The sequence below is a fragment of the Pseudophryne corroboree genome, chromosome 7 (assembly GCF_028390025.1).
Source record: "Pseudophryne corroboree isolate aPseCor3 chromosome 7, aPseCor3.hap2, whole genome shotgun sequence".
Lineage (NCBI taxonomy): Eukaryota > Metazoa > Chordata > Amphibia > Anura > Myobatrachidae > Pseudophryne > Pseudophryne corroboree.
The window spans coordinates 500,130,636-500,149,453 of record NC_086450.1 but is presented as its reverse complement, the minus strand read 5'-3'; the positions used below and the strand labels follow the sequence as shown (position 1 = coordinate 500,149,453).

General features: G+C 50.6%; 1 protein-coding gene across 2 annotated transcripts in view; it reads right to left on the bottom strand.

The window, feature by feature from the left end:
* The window catches only part of HIRIP3 (HIRA interacting protein 3), a 74,440-nt gene that overhangs the window by 12,843 nt on the left and 42,779 nt on the right, over positions 1–18,818 (bottom strand). For both annotated transcript variants that reach the window (XM_063935239.1, XM_063935240.1), the window contains exons 3-6: positions 11,358–11,481; positions 7,528–8,786; positions 7,292–7,451; positions 6,806–6,904 (exon numbers count right to left, since the gene is read on the bottom strand). In XM_063935239.1, coding sequence (XP_063791309.1) covers positions 6,806–6,904; positions 7,292–7,451; positions 7,528–8,786; positions 11,358–11,481 — 1,642 coding nt within the window. The remainder of the gene's footprint in view (positions 1–6,805; positions 6,905–7,291; positions 7,452–7,527; positions 8,787–11,357; positions 11,482–18,818) is intronic.

The window sequence follows — 18,818 nt, the reverse complement described above, 5'->3', positions numbered from 1 at the left end:
GTACCTGCGGCTACTAGGGACTTGGAGGACTCCAAGTTGCTAGATGTTGTCAGGGCCCTGAAAATATAGGTTTCCAGGACGGCTGGAGTCAGGAAAACTGACTTGCTGTTATCCTGTATGCACCCAACAAACTGGGTGCTCTTGCTTCTAAGCAGACGATTGCTAGTTGGATGTGTAGTACAATTCAGCTTGCACATTCTGTGGCAGGCCTGCCACAGCCAAAATATGTAAATGCCCATTCCACAAGGAAGGTGGGCTCATCTTGGGCGGCTGCCCGAGGGGTCTCGGCTTTACAACTTTGCCGAGCAGCTACTTGGTCAGGGGCACACCCTGACTGAGGAGGACCTGGAGTTCTCTCATTCGGTGCTGCAGAGTCATCCGCACTCTCCCGCCCGTTTGGGAGCTTTGGTATAATCCCCATGGTCCTGACGGAGTCCCCAGCATCCACTTAGGACGTCAGAGAAAATAAGAATTTACTTACCGATAATTCTATTTCTCGTAGTCCGTAGTGGATGCTGGGCGCCCATCCCAAGTGCGGATTGTCTGCAATACTTGTACATAGTTATTGTTACAAAAATCGGGTTATTATTGTTGTGAGCCATCTTTTCAGAGGCTCCGCTGTTATCATGCTGTTAACTGGGTTCAGATCACAGGTTGTACGGTGTGATTGGTGTGGCTGGTATGAGTCTTACCCGGGATTCAAAATCCTTCCTTATTGTGTACGCTCGTCCGGGCACAGTATCCTAACTGAGGCTTGGAGGAGGGTCATAGGGGGAGGAGCCAGTGCACACCACCTGATCCTAAAGCTTTTACTTTTGTGCCCTGTCTCCTGCGGAGCCGCTATTCCCCATGGTCCTGACGGAGTCCCCAGCATCCACTACGGACTACGAGAAATAGAATTATCGGTAAGTAAATTCTTATTTTCTCTTACGTCCTAGAGGATGCTGGGGTCCACATTAGTACCATGGGGATGTACCAAAGCTCCCAGAACGGGAGGGAGAGCGTGGAGGCTCCTGCAGAACCAATTGACCAAACTTAAGGTGCTCAGAGGCCAAAGTATTGAACTTGTAGAACTTTGCGAACGTGTTCGACTCCGACCAAGTAGCTGCTCGGCAGAATTGTAATGCCGAGACACCCCGGGCAGCCGCCCAGGAAGAACCCACCTTACGAGTAGAGTGGGCCTTAACAGACGTAGGACACGGCAAGCCTGCCGTAGAATACGCATGCTGGATAGTGAACCTGATCCAGCGAGAGATCGTCTGCTTAGAAGCAGGACACCCAATTTTCTTGGGATCATACAGGACAAACAGTCCAATTTTCTGTGACGAGCAGTCCTCCTCACAAAGATCTTTAGAGCCCTTACAACATCTAAGGACTTTGATGAAATTGAGGAGTCAGTCGCAACTGGCACCACAATAGGTTGGTTGATATGAAATGCCGACACAGCCTTCGGAAGAAACTGCTGACGTGTCCGAAGCTCAGCTCTATCTTCATGGAAGATAAAGTATGGGCTTTTACATGACAAAGCCCCCAAATCCGACACACGTCTAGCAGAAGCTAAGGCCAACAAACTGACAGCCTTCCACGTGAGAAACTTGACCTCAACCTCCTGTAGAGGTTCAAACCAGTCCGACTGGAGGAACTGCAACACCATGTTAAGATCCCAGGGCGCCGTAGGAAGAACAAAGGGAGGTTGGATGTGCATAACTCCCTTCAAAACAGTCTGAACCTCAGGGAGGGCAGCCAACCGTTTCTGTAAGAAAATGGATAGGGCCGAAATTTGGACCTTTATGGATCCTAACCTCAGGCCCATATCCACACCTCCTTGTAGGAAGAGGAGAAAACGTCTCAGTTGAAACTCCACCGTAGGAAACTTCTTGGACTCACACCAAGATACATATTTTTTCCAAATACGATGGTTATGTTTTGATGGAATAACCTTGTTCGGAATGCCCTTCCGAGCTAGTATATGGCGTTCAACCTCCATGCCGTCAAACGTAGCCGTGGTAAGTCTTGATAGGCGAACGGCCCCTGCTGCAACAGGTCCTCCTGAAGAGGAAGCAGCCTCGGCTCTTCTAGCAGTAGATCCAGAAGATCCGCGTACCAAGCCCTTTTTGGCCAGTCCGGAGCAATGAGGATTGCCTGAACTCTTGTTCTCCTTATGAATTTGAGAACTCTTGGAATTAGTGGAAGTGGAGGAAACACGTACACCGACTGGAACACCCACGGAGTCACAGGGTCCCTCGACCTAGAACAATACCGCCGAAGCTTCTTGTTGAGACGAGAGGCCATCATGTCGATCTGGGGGTACGCCCCAGAGATCTGTTACCTCCTTGAACACCTCCGGATGGAGACCCCACTCCCCTGGATGGAGATGGTGTCTGCTGAGGAAGTCCGCTTCCCAGCTGTCTACTCCAAGAATGAAGATTGCTGACAGGGCCAACGCGTGTTTTTCTGCCCAGGGGATTATTCTTGTTACCTCTGACATCGCAGCTCTGCTCTTAGTTCCGCCCTGTCGGTTTATGTAAGCCACTGTTGTTACATTGTCCGACTGCACTTGAATGGCCCGATTTCTCAGAAGATGGGCCGCTTGGAGAAGACCGTTGTAGACGGCTCTTAGTTCCAGAATGTTTATCAGCAGGCCGGCTTCCAGACTTGACCACCTTCCTTGGAAGGTTTCCCCTTGAGTGACTGAGCCCCAGCCCCGGAGACTTGCATCTGTGGTTAGAAGGATCCAGTCCTGAATCCCGAACCTGCGGCCCTCCAGAAGGTGAGGTAATTGCAGCCACCAGAGGAGTGAAATCCTGGCCTTTGGCAACAGACGTATTCTCTGGTGCATGTGTAGATGGGATCCCTGACCACTTGTCCAGGAGATCCAGTTGGAAGGACAGAGCATGAAACGTCCCGTACTGCAGAGCCTCCTAAGAGGCCACCATCTTCTCCAGAAGGCGAATTCACTGATGAACAGACACCCGGGCTGGCTTCAGGACATCCCGGACTATTGTTTGTATCACCAACGCTTTTTCCTCTGAAAGAAACACCCTCTGCACTTCCGTGTCGAGGATCATTCCCAGAAAGGACAACCTCCTGGTTGGTTCCAAATGTGATTTTGGAAGATTCAGGATCCAACCATGTTCCCCGAGAAGCTGGGCCGTGAGAGCTATGGACCGTAACAGCTTCTCCTTGGACGATGCCTTTATCAGGAGATCGTCCAGATATGGAATTATGTTCACCCCCTGTCTGCGGAGGAGAACCATTTCCACCATCACCTTGGTGAATACCCTCGGTGCTGTGGAAAGGCCGAATGGCAGGGTCTGGAACTGAAAATGACAGTCCAACAGTGCGAATCGGAGATAAGCTTGATGCGGCAGCCATATCGGAATGTGGAGGTACGCATCCTTGATATCCAGGGATACCAGGATTTCCCCTCCTCCAGACCCGATATCACTGTCCTTAGAGACTCCATTTTGAACTTGAATTCCCTCAGAAAGGGGTTTAGTGATTTTAGGTTCAGAATGGGCCTGACCGAACCATCCGGTTTCGGTACCACAAAAAGGTTCGAATAGTAATCCTTGTTTTGCATCTGTGGAGGAACTGGTACAATAACCTGTGCCTCCACCAACTTCTGGATGGCTCCCTGTAGGATAGCCCTGTCTGCCGGCAAAGCTGGCAAGCCTGACTTGAAGAACCGGTGAGGAGGGAGATCTTGAAATTCCAGCCGGTACCCCTGGGACATGATATGTTGTACCCAGGGATCCAGGCCAGACAAAACCCAGACGTGACTGAAATGCCCGAGTCTCGCCCCCACCGACCCTACCTCCAGGCCGCACGGTCCACAGTCATACAGGGGGCTTTGGCGTACCTGAAGCAGGTTTCTGTTCCTGGGAACCGGCAGCAGCAGGTTTCTTGGATTTTGGTCGACCTCCTCTAAAGAAGGTGTTGGACAGTTTGGCCTTTCTTGGTTTAGCAACCCGAAAGGACTGTGATGCAGGTGAAGAAAAAGGTTTCTTCGTAGCAGGTGCAGATGAGGGAAGAAAAGGTGACTTACCCGCTGTAGCCGTGGAGATCCACGCATCCAACGCTTCCCCAAAGAGAGCCTGACCTGTGTAGGGTAGGGTCTCCACATTTCTCCTGGATTCCACGTCGGCAGACCACTGGCACAGCCACAGTCCTCAACGAGCTGAGACAGACATGGAAGAAATTCCTGCAGCCATTGAACCCAGGGCCTTGGATTCCACCATAAATCCTGCAGAATCCTGAATGTTACGTAAAAACAATTCTACGTCACTTTTATCCATTGTATCCAAATCCTCAAGTAATGTGCCTGACCACTTTACTATAGCTTTTGAAATCCATGCACAGGCAATAGTAGGCCGTAGTATCGCCCCTGAAGCCGTGTATATGGATTTGAGCGTAGTATCAATTTTGTGATCAGTCGGCTCCTTTAAGGCGGTAGATCACGGAACCGGTAAAAGCACCTTATTCGAGAGTCTGGATACAGATGCGTCCACTATGGGTGGTTTTTCCCATTTCTTTCTATCCTCCTGAGGGAAGGGGAAAGCAACCAGAACCTTCCTAGGGATCTGGAATTTTTTCTCCAGGTTTTCCCATGCTTTTTCAAAAATAGCATTTAATTCTTTGGATGAAGGGAAGGTTAGCGAGGCTTTCTTATTGTCAGTGAAGCAAGCCTCCTCAAACTGCTCAGGTGTTGTGTCAGCATTATTCAACACATCTCTAATAGCCCCTATCATCAACTGCACCCCTTTAGCAAGAGATGCGGCCCCCCGCAGCACATCCCAGTCTGCAGTCAGAGTCGGTATCAGTGTCGTCTTGCATAATCTGGGCAAGTGCACGTTTGTGGGAACCTACAGAGGGGGTCCCTGAGGTAACCGAACCAGAACAAACTGCCACAGAGTATTGTAAAACCTGAGTTGCAAATTCATTCTGAGCAACCCAAGTAGAAATATCATAAATCAGATTTGATAGAGGATAACCAATCAGGCTCCCTTGCTGGAATCTGTGCTAAAACAGTACAATCCCGATTACATGGAAAGATCATCCTGAGAGGACATATCCTCAGCCGCATATGACACAGAGTCCCTAGACATAGCTAACTGGAGACCCCAAATACTGCACCCACACAGGGGAGGCTAGACAGAATTCCCCCCCTGAGAATGGCAAGAGAGACACAGTTTGGAGCCAACCCACACACAGCGCTGTTTAGATAAAGGACACCCCTTACCAGCGCCCACTGTGTACTGTATAGGTTACACAGAACAAATTCACCACCTCCCCTTCTACAACCCCCGGTACCGCACAGGATAGCTGGAGTTGCTTGGAGGGATATCAGCGTCCGTGTACAGGAACTGCAGGCAGGAAAATGCAGCTGAACGCTGCTGGGTCCGCTCCGAGGAGAAGCTCCGCCCCTTGAAGATGGCTCGTCTTCCCGCACAAATTCTTTATACCGGCCTGAGGATTCCGTTGCTAGGTGGGGGATTCAGTCCCCTGTGAGTGTCTGAGTACGGAGGATTCTGACGCTAGCCTGGGGATTCAGTCTCTGGTTAGCGTCTGTGACCAGTCTAGGGTATTAAGACGCTGGCTCAGGATGCCCCTCATAGCGCCAACACTGTGCCGCTGAGCCTTCCCAGAGCGCAGCCTCTCAGGGCTGCGCTCCTTCCCTTGTGCCACCATATCTTGCCATCTTGATTTTCTGGCTCTGTAAGGGGTTGGCGGCATACTGCTGAGGTGAGCGATCCCCTGTGGCGGGGAACGTTCAATCCCCTCAGGAGCTCAGTATCCTGTCAGCGGAGATAGTGGCTCAGACCCTGCAGGGTGGACACTACTCCCCCCCCCCCCCCCTTAGTCCCACGAAGCAGGGAGGCTGTTGCCAGCAGTCTCCCTGTAAAATAATAAACTCTAAAAAATAACTTTACTAGAGAAACTCTGGAGAGCTCCCCTAGCTGTGACCGGCTCCCCCGGGCACATTTTCTAGACCGAGTCTGGTAGGAGGGGCATAGAGGGAGAAGCCAGCTCACACACTCAAACTCTTAAAGTGCCAATGGCTCCTAGTGGACCCATCTATACCCCATGGTACTAATGTGGTCCCCAGCATCCTCTAGGACGTAAGAAATAATTTAACCAACGAACAAATTATATAAAAAGGAAATAAGTAAAGTGAAGAATGGATTCTAAGGTGGGTTCTCAGCCAAAACAGGTTCAGTGCCGGTACCAGAGGGCCGGGAAAGGAGCAGATAACTAGGAGGAAGGGCCGTGCGTTGTATTCAGATGACCGCATCCACTAAACTGCAGGAGCCAATCAGGAATTGGCTGTTATGAGTCTAGTTTGAGCTACACAATAATGGCCGTTATTACTGGCCCGTAAGGACTGTACAGAATTCTGCCCAGTTGGTCTGTGGATATTCTAAGCTGTGCACATGGTGGAATCCGTATCAAGATTATCTATGTACCAAGCCTTGGAGAGAGATAAAGTGGATGGTACTTTATCTGCATCCACTTTATCTCTCTCCATGACTTAGTACATAGAACCCAGAGGTCTACTATTGCCTGATGCTTAGTAGTCAGTGGACACGTGGTAGTTTAGCGTGATAAGGTCACAGACATGGGCTGAAACAGAGAAGAGTATAGACGTTGCCCTAGAAATCATTTAGGGTTCCATTCAAATAGTCTTCATATACCAGGTTCACGCCCAAAGCACAATGCAGTATCTCCTTCCATTATTAATATACTGAACCTAGCGAAGGTAAGAGCACCATGGTGTAAACGCCACCTCCCTGGATGGACTCACCGACTGTTGGTAAGATATTGCTGGTGTCCAACTCCGCCAGCTCTGCGGCCTCCTCTCTCTTCAGGCGCACGACGCGGCATTTCTCCAGGCTTGGGTTACCTATGATAAAGGCAAGCACGTTCTCAGACATCAGCTTACATACAAAGCCACTACTCCCACCACCCTCTATGACTGTATACAGCACGTCTCTTACACTCCTAAAGGCAAATTCACACAATGGAAGCCAGGCTTACTACCTTATGCTAAGGCGAGATCCTGAGCAGCTAATGCAAGGAGGCCATTCGCCTGCGGGAAATCATTGCGCCAAATTATTTTACGCCAAACGCAGCAACCGCCACTATTCATATCGGCACTTGCACCAGCCCTATTGTCCAACCATCTGTGCAAAAATCTGACATTTGTACCCAAGCACAGAGATTCGTCCGCCCCAAGATCAGCCCCTATTCTGACCAATGAGAAGCACAGACAACATCTCCCGCCTCTCACCTTTTACCCCCAACTCCTCCAGCTCATTCTTCAGGACCTGCACCATAGATTTCACTGAGCGGCAATCCTGAAACAGCTTCTTGTAGTTCCTGCGAGCTCCGCAGGTCAGGACGTATCTCTTCAGTCGGACGATGCTGGGGTGGTCTTCCTTGGAGGTGACCTGAGAACAGCAGAGAAAGACGTTCAATTAAGGTGGTTTGGATAGAGCAGGTCTCCCAGTATCTCCCACAGCTTACCTTGCCCTGCATCTTATCACTCTTCTCCTTTTTGCTGGACTCAGAGTTCTCAGAGGAGTCACTTTCGCCTCCATCTTTTCCTTGAACTTTTTTATCCGTTTTGTCTTCCTCCTCGCTATCCTGGGAATCACTGTCCTGAGTGGCTTTCTTGTCCTTTCCACCAGTCCCTTTATGCTTATCTGGAGTCTTCTTGGGTTTCTTTACTCCATTGTGTTTGCTGGTTTGCTTTGCCTCTTTCTTACCTTTTGCCGTGTTCTCCTCTTCCTCACAATTACTGTCTTCATCACTCTCTTCCTCCTTGCTGACACTTTTATCCCCCTTCTTTGGCACTGCCTTCATTGCACTTTGTTCTTCTTCACTGTCACTATCTTTCTTTACTGAATTCCCGTCTTCCTCATCACTGTCACTATCTTTCGTTACTGAATTCCCATTGTCCTCCTCTTCGTCGCCGTCTTTCTTTGGTTTGGCCTTTACTGCTTGCTCTTCGTCTTCACTGTCCTCTTTGTCACTGTCGCTGTCTTTGTCTGGCTTGTCCTTTCCTTTGACTTCAGGCTCACTCTCTGTGTCTGTCTCTTTGTGCTTCTTGAGCACAGTCTTGACTTCACCCCCCTTTTTCTTGAGTACTGGCTCATCTATATCACTCTCATTGCTCGATTCACTTTCACTATCAGTCTCTCTCTTCTGAGATCTCTTTGTAGTCTTGGTGTCACGTTGCTTAGCATTTTGCCTGGCACCGGTCTTCTTTCTAGCTTCACCCTGACTTTTCCCGACCCTCGCTTTTCTCTTTTTTTGTATATCCTTTTGCCTGGTGTCGGCTACTTCTGCCTCACTGTCGGATTCTGCATTCTGCGCTGTCTTCTGTGTGGCCGTCTCATCCTCATTCTCACTGGATTCTACAGCAGTCTTCAGCTTTCCGGCTGCCCTTTTCATTGCCATGCGCTTCCTTGGGACAGTCTTTTTATTTGAAGAACCTCCAGCGTCACTGTCTGTCTCTCCCGCAGGGATAGTCTCTTCAATATCACTGTCTGTATCATTTCCTTTCTGTGGTCGTCTAACATGTGCCTGTGGTGTCTCTTTTCGGTCACTGCCCTTCATGGGTTTGCTCTCTTCTTTCCTCTGGGCTTGCTTTTCTTTCTTGTTGACAGTCTGTTGCGCTCTCCCTTTTTGGTCTGTCTTCAATGTTAGGGCTTCTGGGGAACTTTCGGACAGTCTTTTGGAATCCCTCTGTTCGATCCCAGAATCCTCTTCTGACTGGCCGCCTAGAAGAGAGAGAGCATCCTTGAGTCACTGTCCCAGTTCTAGACAGACCATCTGTGGCCGGCGAGGCCCCAGCCACGTGGAAAATGGCCGCCGCGGCACTGAAGGGGTTAACCCCTAGTGCCCGGCGCCATTAATGAGACAAAATATTGTGGGCGCTAGGCGCCGTGTTTTTATTAATGTTTAAAATATGTATTTTAAATGTGTGCCGCGGTCCCGGACCTCTCCGGAGCAGTGAGGGCAGCCCCCGGCGCGCTGAACAGTGTGTGCGCGCCGGGGGATAGGTGAACCGCTGCAGCCGGGAGATCAGCTCCCGCTGCAGCGATCGGAGTGCGCCGCTGACCGCCAGGGTCCGGGAGCTCTGCTCCCGGCAGCGGTGAGCACAGCCCCCCGGCGCACTGAGCTGTGTGCGCGCCGGGGGGAGAAGGGTGAGCCGCTGCGGCTGGGAGCTCAGCTCCCGCTGCAGCGCGCTCTGGGCTTGCCTGTGCTGGGGGACGGGAGCTCTGCTCCCGGCGCTTCAGCACACTGGAGGCGGCCAGCCGCGACGAACGTCCCGGGCTGCTGGGCGGCAAGGGGGTGCGCCGCAGCCCGGCTCCCCGCCGGACGCTGCGGCGAGGCCACAGATCCAGCGTCGCATACAGGGGACCGGGCTAGCCGGCTCCCTGGCGGCGGGGGGGATGAGTAGGTTGGTGAGTGCTGGGGTACGGGAGCTACGCTCCCGGCACCTCAGCGCTGCAAAGGACCCAGAGCCACGGCGGCCGGGACAAGTGTCCCGGGCCGCCGGGCTTCGGATCAGGGGGGTGCACCGCTACTTGCGGCGAGGCCACAAAGGGAGTGCCCCACTGGGGGGACAGGGAGCGCCAGCTCCCTGGACCCCAATGGCAGGCAGGCAGGCTGGAGGATGGGGGAAGCCAGCCCCAAACCTCCAGCGCAGAGAGGGAGAGCCCTAGCAGCCAGGCTGCAGGGCTAGGGGAGCCCAGCGCTGAGCACAGTACTTAAAGGGGAATGTACAGTGTGTTTTAAATGTGATGTATTTAAAGGTAAAATGCACTTACTTGGTTGTGTGTCCCAGGAGGGGGGAATCCATGGCTGTGCAGGCTGATGGATTCTCCCAGACCTTTTCCCCCAAAACGGAATACTTTCCCATCCAGCCTCACACTTTAAAGGGGCATTGGGAGAGAGAGAAGAAGCTCAGCTTTGAAACAAGCCGAGTGGTTTTCTGGAGCTCCATGGAGATCACCCGTAGTGGCCTGGAAACCTGGACCGGGGAGCCAGGCTGCCCAGCTCTGGAGCCCAAATCCAGGCTGCAGGCAGTGGGCTGGGTCCCGGGCAGGTTTCTGGAAGTCAGTTTAGGAGGGAAAACTTCCCCCAGCCTAGACTGAACGGCACCGGGGCGTATCCTGATCCTTCAGGATGGGACAGTCATAGGAGAACGACCACTCCCCACTGTCCATAGAGAACAATGTTAGCTGTGCATGTGACCAAGGCATGCACAGCTCATGGGTAAACATTGATTGGTTGTACACCACAGGGCGGGCTTACCCCCTGTGGTAATGTGTATTGGAGTGGGATAAAAGGAGGGCAGTTGGCCCATGGAAATTGTATTGTACCATCTTTATTCTGCTGAAACATCTTGTTGTATGCTGTTGCCCCTAGCAATAGGGAGGAGCCTTTTTAAAGGTTATATTTGAGCAAATAAACATCATTGCCTCAAGAAGATTGCTTCATCTTGTGACCTACAGGGTTAGGCCAAACCTAGCCCCGTCCTCCGGCTGTCCAGGGAAGCACCTAACGTCTCCAAGTTCCGCCAGCTACCGGCAGAGGCCTAGCAAGTGGCTAGTGGGGATTCGTCAACACCACACAGGTGTGGTAAGGCAGTGCGTCGGCACATACAGAGCAGAACCGTGGTTCCAAACGCCACGGCAGGTTAGGAGTTTGGTGGTGGCAGCATAAACCCGCCCACAACGCAGTGGGTGGAGTCGGTAACAGGCTGTTACTGATGCTAAGCGGGAATCCCCTATGTGGTCAGGCCTCGTGTGACTTGACCCTCCATTCTGTGCGCAGGAGACGGGACACGAAAGCGGCGAGTGCTTTCGTACGGAACCGTCCTGTCACACCATCCCTCCCATAGCTAGCCACAGAGGCCACCATTCCTGACGCTCCGCCATGTTTGCTCAGACTCTCTAAGGACGTCGCTGGGGCCAGCTAGTGCTGCTGAGAGAGGACCCCAATAGGCCAATCAATGCCAGTTTCTGAATGCATTTACCAACATGTCCAGTAATTAAAGCCAATGAGCTCATTAGGCATCGCTGTCATTTTAAATTTAACTTATCTGGCAATATTGGCCAGTCGCATTACCAAAAACAACAGGCATGGCCAGAGCTGCTCAATGCCAATGGCCGTTACAGGCAACCAATCCAAGCGGGTTGTTTCTACAGTGCCGATGGTGTGTGACTCACTGCCCATCTATATCACAAACCACATCTTCAGGATAGGTGGTAACGGTGGACAGGGCTTACACAAACCTGTAGACCTCCCATCCTCCTTATAAAAAGACACCCAGCAGTGCTCACCATCAAGTGGTTTCCTTTTCTTCTCAGGTGGCTGCTTGTTCCCCGGCTCATCGTCACCACTGTTGGGTCGCCCCCTCTTCTGCACTTTAGTGATGAGGGGTTCATCATCGCTGGCATCTTCCTCCTGTACAAAACAACACCGTAAGAACCATTGCACTCAGCAGCCACCACACAGTGAGAAGAAAGTCAGTGCAGTCAGCACACAGTGAGAAGAAAGTCAGTGCAGTCAGCACACAGTGAGAAGAAAGTCAGTGCAGTCAGCACACAGTGAGAAGAAAGAGTCAGTGCAGTCAGCACACAGTGAGAAGAAAGAGTCAGTGCAGTCAGCACACAGTGAGAAGAAAGAGTCAGTGCAGTCAGCACACAGTGAGAAGAAAGAGTCAGTGCAGTCAGCACACAGTGAGAAGAAAGAGTCAGTGCAGTCAGCACACAGTGAGAAGAAAGAGTCAGTGCAGTCAGCACACAGTGAGAAGAAAGAGTCAGTGCAGTCAGCACACAGTGAGAAGAAAGAGTCAGTGCAGTCAGCACACAGTGAGAAGAAAGAGTCAGTGCAGTCAGCACACAGTGAGAAGAAAGAGTCAGTGCAGTCAGCACACAGTGAGAAGAGTCAGTGCAGTCAGCACACAGTGAGAAGAAAGAGTCAGTGCAGTCAGCACACAGTGAGAAGAAAGAGTCAGTGCAGTCAGCACACAGTGAGAAGAAAGTCAGTGCAGTCAGCACACAGTGAGAAGAAAGAGTCAGTGCAGTCAGCACAGTGAGCAGAAAGAGTCAGTGCAGTCAGCACACAGTGAGCAGAAAGTCAGTGCAGTCAGCCCACAGTGAGCAGAAAGAGTCAGTGCAGTCAGCACACAGCGAGAAGAAAGAGTCAGTGCAGTCAGCACACACTGAGAAAGTCAGTGCAGTCAGCACACACTGAGAAAGTCAGTGCAGTCAGCACACGAGAAAGTCAGTGCAGTCAGCACACAGTGAGAAAGTCAGTGCAGTCAGCACACAGTGAGTAAAAAAGAGTCAGTGCAGTCAGCACACAGTGAGTAAAAAAAGAGTCAGTGCAGTCAGCACACAGTGAGAAAGTCAGTGCAGTCAGCACACAGTGAGAAAGAGTCAGTGCTGTCAGCACACAGTGAGAAAGAGTCAGTGCAGTCAGCGCACAGTGAGAAAGTCAGTGCAGTCAGCACACAGTGAGAAAGTCAGTGCAGTCAGCACACAGTGAGAAAGAGTCAGTGCAGTCAGCACACAGTGAGAAAGAGTCAGTGCAGTCAGCACACAGTGAGAAAGTCAGTGCAGTCAGCACACAGTGAGAAAGTCAGTGCAGTCAGCACACAGTGAGTAAAAAAGAGTCAGTGCAGTCAGCACACAGTGAGAAAGAGTCAGTGCAGTCAGCACACAGTGAGAAAGTCAGTGCAGTCAGCACACAGTGAGAAAGTCAGTGCAGTCAGCACACAGTGAGAAAGTCAGTGCAGTCAGCACACAGTGAGAAAGTCAGTGCAGTCAGCACACAGTGAGAAAGTCAGTGCAGTCAGCACACAGTGAGAAAGTCAGTGCAGTCAGCACACAGTGAGAAAGTCAGTGCAGTCAGCAACCACCACACAGTGAGAAAGAGTCAGTGCAGTCAGCAACCACCACACAGTGAGAGAGTCAGTGCAGTCAGCAACCGGTGAGAAAGTGCGCTCAGCAGCCCCTGCACCACATCAATAACCACATTTGCATTTCTTCCAGTAAATTCTGTGATCTGTAGCCCATAGGCAAACACGGGGGACACTTAATTATAAAATAAGAATTTACTTACCGATAATTCTATTTCTCGTAGTCCGTAGTGGATGCTGGGGACTCCGTAAGGACCATGGGGAATAGCGGCTCCGCAGGAGACTGGGCACAAAAGTAAAGCTTTAGAACTACCTGGTGTGCACTGGCTCCTCCCCCTATGACCCTCCTCCAAGCCTCAGTTAGGATACTGTGCCCGGACGAGCGTACACAATAAGGAAGGATTTTTGAATCCCGGGTAAGACTCATACCAGCCACACCAAATAACTTGTGATCTAAACCCAGTTAACAGCATGATAACAGAGGAGCCTCTAGAAAAGATGGCTCACTACAGCAATAACCCGATTTTTTGGTAACAATAACTATGTACCAGTATTGCAGACAATCCGCACTTGGGATGGGCGCCCAGCATCCACTACGGACTACGAGAAATAGAATTATCGGTAAGTAAATTCTTATTTTCTCTGATGTCCTAGTGGATGCTGGGGACTCCGTAAGGACCATGGGGATTATACCAAAGCTCCCAAACGGGCGGGAGAGTGCGGATGACTCTGCAGCACCAAATGAGAGAACTCCAGGTCCTCCTCAGCCAGGGTATCAAATTTGTAGAATTTTACAAACGTATTTGCTCCTGACCAAGTAGCTGCTCGGCAAAGCTGTAAAGCAGAGACCCCTCGGGCAGCCGCCCAAGATGAGCCCACCTTCCTTGTGGAATGGGCTTTTACAGATTTTGGCTGTGGCAGGCCTGCCACAGAATGTGCAAGCTGAATTGTACTACAAATCCAACGAGCAATAGTCTGCTTAGAAGCAGGAGCACCCAGCTTGTTGGGTGCATACAGAATAAACGAGTCAGATTTTCTGACTCCAGCCGTCCTGGAAACCTATATTTCCAGGGCTCTGACAACATCTAGCAATCTGGAGTCCTCCAAGTCCCTAGTAGCTTTCCATGTGAGATATTTTAACTCCACATATTTAAGTGGTTCAAACCAATGTGACTTTTGGAACCCAAAAACTACATTTAGATCCCAAGGTGCCACTGGAGGCACAAAAGGAGGCTGTATATACAGTACCCCTTTCACAAACGTCTGAACTTCAGGGACTGAAGCTAGTTCTTTTTGGAAGAAAATTGACAGGGCCGAAATTTGAACCTTAATGGACCCCCATTTCAGGCCCATAGACACTCCTGTTTGCAGGAAATGTAGGAATCGACCTAGTTGAAAAATTCCTCCGTCGGGGCCTTACTGGCCTCGCACCACGCAACATATTTTCGCCAAATGCGGTGATAATGTTTTGCGGTTATATCTTTCCTGGCTTTGATCAGGATAGGAATGACTTCATCCGGAATGCCTTTCTCCTTTAGGATCCGGCGTTCAACCGCCATGCCGTCAAACGCAGCCGCGGTAAGTCTTGGAACAGACAGGGTCCTTGCTGTAGCAGGTCCCTTCTTAGAGGTAGAGGCCACGGATCCTCCGTGAGCATCTCTTGAAGTTCCGGTTACCAAGTCCTTCTTGGCCAATCCGGAGCCACGAATATAGTGCTTACTCCTCTCCATCTTATAATTCTCAGTACCTTGGGTATGAGAGGCAGAGGAGGGAACACATACACTGACTGGTACACCCACTGTGTTACCAGAGCGTCTACAGCTATTGCCTGAGGGTCCCTTGACCTGGCGCAATACTTGTCGAGTTTTATAAACATGTGGAAGACTTCTGGGTGAAGTCCCCACTCTCCCGGGTGGAGGTCGTGTCTGCTGAGGAAGTCTGCTTCCCAGTTGTCCACTCCCGGAATGAACACTGCTGACAGTGCTATCACATGATTTTCCGCCCAGCGAAGAATCCTTGCAGCTTCTGCCATTGCCCTCCTGCTTCTTGTGTCACCCTGTCTGTTTACGTGGGTGACTGCCGTGATGTTGTCCGAATGGATCAACTCCGGGTGACCTTGAAGCAGAGGTCTTGCTGAGCTTAGAGCATTGTAAATGGCCCTTAGCTTCAGGATATTTATGTGAAGTGATGTCTCCAGGCTTGACCATAAGCTCTGGAAATTCCTTCCCTGTGTGACTGCTCCCCAGCCTCGCAGGCTGGCATCCGTGGTCACCAGGACCCAGTCCTGAATGTGCGGCCTTCTAGAAGATGAGCACTCTGCAACCACCACAGGAGAGACACCCTTGTGCTTGGTGACAGGGTTATCCGCTGATGCATCTGAAGATGCGACCCGGACCATTTGTCCAGCAGGTCCCACTGGAAAGTTCTTGCGTGGAATCTGCCGAATGGGATTGCTTCGTAGGAAGCCACCATTTTTCCCAGAACCATTTCATTGATGTACTGAGACTTGGCTCGGTTATAGGAGGTTCCCGACTAGCTCGGATAACTCCCTGACTTTCTCCTCCGGGAGAAACACCTTTTTCTGGACTGTGTCCAGGATCATCCCTAGGAACAGAAGACGAGTCGTCGGAATAAGCTGCGATTTTGGAATATTGAGAATCCAATCGTGCTGCCGCAACACTACCTGAGATAGTGCTACACCGACCTCCAACTGTTCCCTGGATCTTACCCTTATCAGGGAATCGTCCAAGTAAGGGATAACTAAAATTCCCTTCCTTCGAAGGAGTATCATCATTTCGGCCATTACCTTGGTAAAGACCCAGGGTGCCGTGGACCATCCATACGGCAGCGTCTGAAACGGATAGTGACAGTTCTGTACCATAAACCTGAGGTACCCTTGGTGAGAAGGGTAAATTGGGACATGAAGGTGAGCATCCTTGATGTCCCGAGACATCATGTAGTCCCCTTCTTCCAGGTTCGCAATCACTGCTCTGAGTGACTCAATCTTGAATTTGAACCTCCGTATGTAAGTGTTCAAGATTTTAGATTTAGAATCGGTCTCACCGAGCCGTCCGGCTTCGGTACCACAACAGTGTGGAATAATACCCCGTTCCCTGTTGCAGGAGGGGTACCTTGATTATCACCTGCTGGGAATACAGCTTGTGAATGGCTTCCAAAACTGCCTCCCTGTCAGAAGGAGACATCGGTAAAGCCGACTTTAGGAAACGGCGAGGGGGAGACGTCTCGAATTCCAATTTGTACCCCTGAGATATCACCTGAAGGGGTCTACTTGCGAGTGAGCCCACTGCGCGCTGAAATTCATTGAGACGGGCCCCCACCGTGCCTGATTCTGCTTGTAAAGCCCCAGCGTCATACTGAGGGCTTGGCAGAGGCGGGAGAGGGCTTCTGTTCCTGGGAACTGGCTGATTTCTGCAGCCTTTTTCCTCTCCCTCTGTCACGGGGCAGAAATGAGGAACCTTTTGCCCGCTTGCCCACGAAAAGACTGCGCCTGATAATACGGCGTCTTCTTATGTTGAGAGGCGACCTGGGGTACAAACGTGGATTTCCCAGCTGTTGCCGTGGCCACCAGGTCTGAAAGACCGACCCCAAATAACTCCTCCCCTTAATAAGGCAATACTTCCAAATGCCGTTTGGAATCCGCATCACCTGACCACTGTCGTGTCCATAACCCTCTACTGGCAGAAATGGACAACGCACTTAGACTTGATGCCAGTCGGCAAATATTCCGCTGTGCATCACGCATATATAGAAATGCATCTTTTAAATGCTCTATAGGCAATAATATACTGTCCCTATCTAGGGTATCAATATTTTCAGTCAGGGAATCCGACCACGCCAACCCAGCACTGCACATCCAGGCTGAGGCGATTGCTGGTCGCAGTATAACACCAGTATGTGTGTAAATACATTTTAGGATACCCTCCTGCTTTCTATCAGCAGGATCCTTAAGGGCGGCCATCTCAGGAGGGTAGAGCCCTTGTTCTTACAAGCGTGTGAGCGCTTTATCCACCCTAGGGGGTGTTTCCCAACGCACCCTAACCTCTGGCGGGAAAGGATATAATGCCAATACACATTCTTTTCTTATTTTGACTATTTCAAACACATTGTATTGGGAAAGGATATAATGCCAATAACATTTTAGAATTTATCAGTTGTTATCGGGGGAAACCCACGCATCATCACACACCTCATTTAATTTCTCAGATTCAGGAAAACTACAGGTAGTTTTTCCTCACCGAACATAATACCCCTTTTTGGTGGTACTTGTATTATCAGAAATGTGTAAAAAAAATTTCATTGCCTCAATCATGTAACGTGTGGCCCTACTGGAAGTCACATTTGTCTCTTCACCGTCGACACTGGAGTCAGTATCCGTGTCGGCGTCTATATCTGCCATCTGAGGTAACGGGCGCTTTAGAGCCCCTGACGGCCTATGAGACGTCTGGACAGGCACAAGCCGAGTAGCCGGCTGTCTCATGTCAACCACTGTCTTTTATACAGAGCTGACACTGTCACGTAATTCCTTCCAACAGTTCATCCACTCAGGTGTCGACCCCCTAGGGGGTGACATCACTATTACAGGCAATCTGCTCCGTCTCCACATCATTTTTCTCCTCATACATGTCGACACAAACGTACCGACACACAGCACACACACAGGGAATGCTCTGATAGAGGACAGGACCCCACTAGCCCTTTGGGGAGACAGAGGGAGAGTTTGCCAGCACACACCAGAGCGCGAGATATATATATATATATACATACACACACACACACACACACACACACATATATACATATTATATATATATATATATATATATATATATATATATATATATATATATATATATATATATATATACACACACATACAGGGATAACCTTATATAAGTGTTTTTCCCCTTATAGCTGCTGTATTTTTAATACTGCGCGTAATTAGTGCCCCCCTCTCTTTTTTAACCCTTTCTGTAGTGTAGTGACTGCAGGGGAGAGCCAGGGAGCTTCCCTCCAACGGAGCTGTGAGGGAAAATGGCGCCAGTGTGCTGAGGAGATAAGGCCGCCGAGAAGGGGGCGGAGCCTATCTCCCATTTTTCTGTGTATTCTGGCAGGGGTTAAATTCATCCATATAGCCCAGGAGCTATACGTGATGCATTTTTTGCCATCCAAGGTGTTTTTATTGCGTCTCAGGGCGCCCCCCCCCCAGCGCCCTGCACCCTCAGTGACCGGAGTGTGAAGTGTGCTGAGAGCAATGGCGCACAGCTGCAGTGCTGTGCGCTACCTTGTTGAAGACAGGACGTCTTCTGCCGCCGATTTTCCGGACCTCTTCTGTCTCTGTAAGGGGGCCGGCGGCGCGGCTCTGGGACCTATCCATGGCTGGGCCTGTGATCGGTCCCTCTGGAGCTAATGTCCAGTAGCCTAAGAAGCCCAATCCACTCTGCACGCAGGTGAGTTCGCTTCTTCTCCCCTTAGTCCCTCGATGCAGTGAGCCTGTTGCCAGCAGGTCTCACTGAACATAAAAAACCTAAAACTAAACTTTTCACTAAGCAGCTCAGGAGAGCCACCTAGTGTGCACCCTTCTCGTTCAGGCACAAAAATCTAACTGAGGCTTGGAGGAGGGTCATAGGGGGAGGAGCCAGTGCACACCAGGTAGTTCTAAAGCTTTACTTTTGTGCCCAGTCTCCTGCGGAGCCGCTATTCCCCATGGTCCTTACGGAGTCCCCAGCATCCACTAGGACGTCAGAGAAACTTGTAATAATAAATTGCCCCTAATTGCAACTGTGATCAGCCGCTAACGTAACGGGTGAACGCTAGTAAAAGGAGAGCAGATTGGAACTGCAATAAGCAACTGCAGTTT